At 47.5% G+C, this 7,479-nt stretch overlaps 1 protein-coding gene across 1 annotated transcript; it reads right to left on the reverse strand.

The window, feature by feature from the left end:
• Nucleotides 1-683: 683 nt before the first annotated feature.
• CCDC71L (coiled-coil domain containing 71 like) lies at nucleotides 684-6,447 on the reverse strand. Its single transcript, XM_080613268.1, has one exon. It carries the CDS (start codon nucleotides 6,285-6,287, stop codon nucleotides 5,436-5,438), a length of 852 nt encoding a protein of 283 aa, XP_080469394.1. The 5' UTR covers nucleotides 6,288-6,447; the 3' UTR covers nucleotides 684-5,435.
• Nucleotides 6,448-7,479: the final 1,032 nt, after the last annotated feature.

Raw genomic sequence — 7,479 nt, forward strand, 5'->3', positions numbered from 1 at the left:
AATACCATCTGTTTGGAAACAGCATCTGGCATTTTGAGTAAAGTCCACTGCTGCCCAAAGGTAAAGTTAGCATGACAACTAGTACAAGTATGTGCACTTGTGAACGCGTCTTCTCTATCTTCACAGGTCATCCTATAGCAAGTTGATTTAGCTTGGGCAACATAAGCTGATATATAGGCTGCTCAGCTGCACAAGCAAAATAACAGGCAATTACAGATGGCTGAAGGCAAAGACAGTGAAGACTGAGGAGGTGGAAAGCAGCAACCAGCTACACACAAGACACACACAAAAATAACTGTCTTTCAGAGCAAGAATTTTACCTCCCATCTACATTATGTTCACTCTACCTCACTTCTCAAAACTAGCCTAGGAAAATAGGGCAGGTACAGCTCATCTGTGTTCCTGAAGTAGCAATGAGGAGAAAAACCCAGGATGATCAGAGCAGTTCAAGGGAGAGGGCTTTCCTGGTGGCAGTGTTTTAACTTCAATGCTGTTAGGTCGCATCTTCTATAACCTCAAATAAAGGAGGTTGAAGGAGAACAGGAGTGGAATCTTACAGGCCCATGGACAGTATAGGGAACCACACGCTTTCTGCTTGGCTGGGTATCATGCACACTTGTTTGAGTAAAAATGACCTGCCTGAATGAAGGCTCACTTTTTCCATCTCCGATAATGTCAAGGCTTTCTTAGCAGTTTCCTGGGGAGTTTCATGTAAATAAATGGATAATTGAGACTCATTCTTGATATTAACCTTGAATTTTCAAGTCTTTTCACATAAGAAAACGGTAGCAATGAGAAGAAATAAAAGATTTTTTTGGTAATTCTATAAAGATAATTAGGCGGTAATGTTGAGGAAATATGCTTTATTTTTACAATATGGAAAAATGCCTTTGCCTTGATTAACAGTAAGAAGTGTTCCAAAATTCTCCTTCATTGGCCTAACACACTTATTGGCTGCCTCATGATAATTTGGTAGCAAATCATCACGAGCAGTACACATTTGGAGTCCCTGCCAAGCAAAGCCCCTACCACAGAACACTCTGAGTGAGTCTGCCTCAGTCTTTCCTCAGTTAAGGCAGTTATGCTCACCAAAAGTAAACAGCGGATGAAGAAGCAAGGTGTTTCCTAAAAAACGCAATATCCAGGAATTTTTCTCTTAGTTTAGTGAATATTATTGTACAGAGTGAAATCTTTCAAGCTGTTGTAACACAGTCCTCAGGATTCAGAATTTCAAAGTACCTTCTCCAAGAGGGGGAACTGGAATTTGGGTCTCTAAAAGTCCAGGATTTCTTACCTATTATCTCATTTTATATGAATACCTGTGAAGCAATTTGCTCTGTGAATCTAGTCCTTTGCATCCAGATTTCCTATATTTGTGGACACAAGCAAAACCAGAGCATCTCAAGTCAAACAAAACATTCTGTTCGACCCGAAATCATTGTTTTCAACTCATTCATACAAATCTGAATTATTTTGGTTCAGTCCACTGGGCCAAAAGGAAACAGGAGATGCTTTCAGTACCACTGGTTCCACATGCATACGAACTTTGGGCTCAAACTTCGGCACTGATAGACTGTTTCAAATAGCATGAGGAGGGCAAGACCCTGCCTTGTTGAAGTAAGCGTAAAATTATTTGGGATCAAAGCTGCAATCTATAAACTGGATTCACTCTGCCCTTTGCTTCGGATAGGCAATGAAATGCAGATGCACACAACATCCCCTATTCGTTCAGAGCAAAATCCAATTACCACAAGTCTTGTCTTTGCAAAACATACACAACATGCTCCACATGAGGTTTGGGCATATACAAAGTTTGGTGTTTACTGGCTAGCAATGGACGGTTTCAAGGACCAGTTGTAAATTTTGGTCCTTTTGATGTGGAAACTTCTATGCAACATTAGAGTACAGGAAAATTTTTTACAAGGCACTGCTTTCTCCTCTTATGAGCTTCAGTCCCAAACAATGTATTTGTACAATGACTCAGAGGAAGGCACTGCCTCTTGAACATAAAGCCTACACTAGGCAACGTACTAGATACAATGGTCTAAACTTTCACCCTGGCACCTGGGGCCATTACACAACTCTTTTTGACATCGTAGCATTTTGAAGTTCAGGAACCTTTGAGTTACTGGATGAAAATTCAGATTTGGTAAAGGAAGTAGTATAACTTCCAGTACACAAAGCCACTGTATGATGTGAGCTCATAAGGGAAGGAACCAGCTACTGCAAGAGAAGTCTGGCAAGAGAGGTTACCACAAGATTCCTGTTTAATATGAAACCACCCCTGCTGACTGGACTAGACTGGGCATTGTACACTGGATTTATTCTGGGCCTGCATTTTGTCAGTCTCGGAACGCCATATGACAGGATGCTGAAATCACTGAGTTAAATCAGGCAAATCACACTTCTCACACCACTCACTGTGTGCATAAGAACCACCACATGGAGTCAGACCAGAAGTCCATCTAATCCATTACACCTTCTCCAACAGCACACATATAGGTAGAGCACAACGGCATTGTTAGCCCTTTACGTAGAATAAACCCTAAGGCTTCCATGTTTAAAACTACCTAACTCAATGCTGCAGCAATTTCACGCACCCCTTTCCAAACTTCCTCAGCTCTGGTCTACAGCTAAAAAGTCGTACAAAAGCCAGTAAGTATTAACCTGTCCAAATCTAAAACTGACTAGTTTTCTCATTATTTAGCTTCCTCATACGAGCACAGAGGTTTGAGAAGAAAAAAGGAAGGAGAAAGCTGGATCACAGATAATCCTGTCCTGGATTGCCACAAACTGCCATGAAAACAATGATGAAATTAGCTCTCTTGGCTTCCCTGTAAACTGTTAGCTTTCACACGCCACCCTGTTCTCAGATCCTTTGCTGACCTATTTCAACACATTAATTTGCCAGAAAAGCTAAGTAAAGATTTCCCCCTCTTAACTGACTTCAGATTGAAATAGCTCAATTAAGAACCTGTAAATGCAGCTGTCAGAGGAGTTTAGACTACAGTGAAACTTCAGTCCAACTTGCTAACAGGGTATCAGCAAACCATAACCATACCCCAATAAAGCTGCCACTTCAAAACCAAGAAGTCAAAGCACAACCAGGAGAAAAATAAGCAAGCCTTACACATATAGCCCACACAACAAGTCACTCAATAGAGTTAAAGTTACTTCACTGTATTTTGTACCCACAGAGAACATTTTGGGATAAGGTTCCAAACAGGGCAACACAAATTTAATATAGTGTCTCCCATGTCATACCTCTGGCAGCCCTAACTCTGCCCTTGAAATCTGATCTAGCCCATCCTGTGCCTGTTTATGAGTTCACTGAAGAATCTGCACAAGACAACTGCCTATATTTTGCCATCTTTCCACACAGGTCTTTCAAAAGAATACTACAAAAATAACCTAACAGTAGGAGCACTGAAATCAACAAGACTCTTCAAGAATTAATAACAATACTCTTAACATGTGTTCTTGAATGTAATGTGGAAAGTCAGAACTGAAATACTTGGAGCCTTGGCATTTGGTCACACTGCAGCTTATCTTACTGGGTTTTACATCAACACAATTTCACCTTCACATTTAAGGAGGTATTATAGCTAGCCAGAGAAACAGCATGATAATACGCACCCTTGAACTTCCATTTCTTAATTCACTTCTGAAATGTGACGTGGCACTACTGCAGCAATCAGCAGGCAGCCTAACGTTATGTAAACAGTTTCAAAAGCCTGATGGATACAGATTAAGTTTTAGTTTGGAAGAATAAGAACTTTGCAGCTTTGCTAAGCAAGAACTAAAAACCATTAACAGGTTTTAGAGGAAGGTGGCTACTCTAGGTTAGGACTACCAAGCTTTTACAAGCAGCCTCCACACATCAAACTATCTTATTGCCTCTGTCAACAGCAAGCAATAAGGAGTCAAGAGACATCAGAAATTTTAAGTCACCAAACCATTCTATAAGCAAGTTGTGAAGTCATTTGTTCTATCACAGAAGCTGGTTAGTCAGTCTCATCTACCAGGATATCAGGTACATAAACAGGCTATCACCTACTATTTCTTAAGGAAAAGAAAATAAATCACATTCTCCCTCACACATATTTTTGCTCCTCACGCACCAACTGCAAGGCACAAGACCTAAAGAAGGCCTTTAATAAATCAGTTTAAAGGGTGACTGCTTATCATATAGAATGACAACATGATATTTTTCAGTCAAAATAATCAAGCTACATCATGAGTTTTGCATCAGTGTCTACTGCGAAACACAGGAGAGGTTTATAAAAATAATTACATGCAAGTAATTACGTTAAATATGATTACCCATCATTAATCATCTCACAGTCATGGGATAACAACCAGCACTATTTTGTGATGGAGAGATCAGGTATCAAGTCTTGCTCTTTCTGCAGAGAAAGGCACTTCAGTGCGGTATTTGTGTCATGAGAGCTACTGACTTCTGGCTATCAGCACCAACATCGTATCATAGTTCACCTTCAGACACCTATACATCACTCTGATAAGTAGATACATTCTTCACAAACTCGAAGTGTGCTTACATTAAGTATCTAGATGGTGTACTTCACCAAGGAACCCATCCTTGTACAGTTTCATTGAACTGAAACGCCACTGTTCTTTGACTTTTATTAAGTTCACTTAGGTTGACCAGATGAGCTTCCCTAAAGTAAACAGGGTTATAAAATATCAGAATGATCCTATCCTTAGGTGCTCAATAGAAACAAATACTTGGTTCAACTAGAAAACTTTAAAAATTACTTTAGATACAAAAGTGTAACAATTATACTGCGCAATACAACTTGATATATCACTAAGCCCATGAAATTAAAGGGTTTTGCACCATCGAGAATAGCCACAAGTCCTGAACCGCCATTCTTTATGCATCCTTGACCGGAGTAAACCAAAACTTGGGAATGCTTGGGATTCAAAATACCCTGAGCACATACTAGTGCAACACCACAAAGCATACATAATCCATCGGAAAAGGGAGAACGGGAAGGGTGGGGGAAAATTAGCAAGAATCAGATGGTGCTTTATTATACAAGCATGAAAGTAAGTTCCTTTGGAAAATAATTTCTTGGGTGGACTTCTGGACCAGTGAGGTAGCCCAATGGGAGAGAAAAAAAGTGGAACTTGGTCCCCACGCGTGATACCTGCCGGAGGGTCCCTCGCATCTCCCCGCGCCCCAGCGGGGCCGGGCCGAGGCCCAGGCCGGAGCCCTGGCTGCGCGTCCCGGCAAGCCGCCCCCCGTGCGGCTGGGGGTCCGGCCCCCGCCAGAGCGGGCCATAAAGTGCAGCACCGGAACACGATCCAGACAAAAAGCAATGTAAACAGGTGACTGTTATCGGTCTCTTTATCCGCACCGCGGAGAAGGTGAGGAGTCGGTCAACATCCCCCCCCCCAACCCACCCGCGGCCTCAGGACGGCGACACGGGGAAGCGGCGCACCCGCACCACGGGAGACAGGTCCACGCCGAGGATACGCTGCGCTCGGCGCTGCGCTGCCGCCAGGCTCCGGCGGCTCCAGACGCTGCCCCGCACCCGGATGGAGGGGAAGGTGGTGAGGCTGGGGGTGGCCGCCTTCCAGATCTCCTCCAGCGACTTGCCGCCGAAGGGCTCCCAAGCGGCGCCCCCCGCCGGGCTGTCCCGCTCGCTGTCCGCCTCCTCGACCGGCGGGCACAACGCCAACGCCGCCTCTTCCCCTCCACCGCAGGGGTCGGCGGCCACCGGTGCCCTCGCTTGCCGCTGCCTCTCCCGTACCCTCCTGCGGCGCCGTCGCCTCCGCCGCCGCTTGGCGCTGCCACCAGCCGTCGCGGCCCGGCGCTTGGCTTCCGCGGCCGGGAGGCGCCGCTTGCCGACGCGGCGGCGGGGTCGCTCCGCCGAGGGCGGCGGAGGGTCGGGGACGACGGCTCGGCAGGAGGCGTATCCGTAGACGTCCTTGCTGCGGAGAATGACCGGGGAGAACTCATGCTTGAGGCTGCAAAGGAAGTTCCACAGCTCCGAGTCGGAGCTCATGAACTCCGTGGACTTGGGCATGAAGAGCTTGAGGGCGTCGCCCAACGCCTTGGTGCCGGCGAAGGAGACCTGCGAACGCGAGTACACAACTTTCTCCGTTCCCCCTTCCAGCCCCCACGCAGCGGGAGCCGCTCCGCCGTCGGCTGTCTCTGCCGACACCGCCTGGTCTCCTGCAGCCACTGCGGCGCTCCCCGCTTCTTGGTTCATCTTCCCGGCTCCTCTCTCCAGCGCCGCCTGCTTCCTCCTGCGGGTCATGGAGGCAGAGGGACGGGGCGGGCGGGCTAAAAAATGCTGAGAAGGGAGAGCGGAGCAGGGATGAGGAGGCGGCCACAGCTCGGCCGCCGCCGAGCGCCCGCCGTCTCACCACACCCCGGCGCCCTCCCGCCCGGTGGGGAGCGACGATCGATAGCCTACCGCCCGGCACAAAATGGCGCTTTAAACTCCCAGGCGGGACTGCGCACCGGCCCGCCCTCCCTCCGCGCCCGGCGGTTGGCCCGTTTGAAACGCGTCAGGTGGGCCAAGCCCCGCCCTCCGCGAGGCGGCCATTGGGAGCGTGGCGGGTGTCCCGCGGTGCGGGTAGCGAGGGGCCGCTGGAGCGCCCTGGATTGGTGCGGCCGATGCCGAGCCCCAGGCCCTAAGGGGTGTCCCAGTTGGTGGCCCCCAGCCCCTGTGCGGTGTCCCAGTTGGTGGCCACTTTCCTTAATTAACATGGCCGGTTCCAGCAGGCCTGGCCCAACCGCTTCACTGCATACAGGTGTCGCACCTTGTTGCAAGTGTGAGGTTCTTCACAGGGTGGTGGGCAAAGATAGATTCTGCCCTGAAATGTCATCGAGTAAGGATTGGGTTGGAGGCTTCGATGGGCAGGGTCCTGTGGAGGAAGAGTGATGAGTGAAATGCTGAAAAGGGATAAACAGACATGAAATGGGGAAGGCCACCATACACTGTTGAAGGCATCCATTGTGTTGCAGAGGAGTTTTTAACATGAACCTCTAGGCTGGTCATTCAGCAACATCATAAGTCACAGAATCACAGAACAGTTGAGGTTGAAAGGAACTTGTTGAAGTCGTTGGCTCCAAGCCCATGCTCAAAACAGGGCCACCTAGAGCAGGTTGGCCCAGACTCTGTCTAGATGACTCTTGATTGTCTCCAGGGATGGAAACTCCTCTCTCTGGTGACCAGCAATATGACATGAGAAAATAGAATGAAGCTTCGTCAGGGGAAGTTCAGATTGGACATTAGGAAAAACTTCACTGAAGGGGTGGTTGGTCATTGGAACATGTTCCCCAGGGAACTTGTCATGGCACCAACCCTGTCAGAGTTCAGGGAGCATCTCAGTGATGCTCCTTGTCATATGGTTTAGCTTTAGGTCATCCTGCGAGGAGCAGGGAGTTGGACTTGATGATGGGCCCCTTCCAACTCAAGGTATTCAATGATTCCACAACCTGAG

Source organism: Psittacula echo, assembly GCF_963264785.1.
Source record: "Psittacula echo genome assembly, chromosome: 1".
Classification (NCBI taxonomy): Eukaryota; Metazoa; Chordata; class Aves; order Psittaciformes; family Psittacidae; genus Psittacula; species Psittacula echo.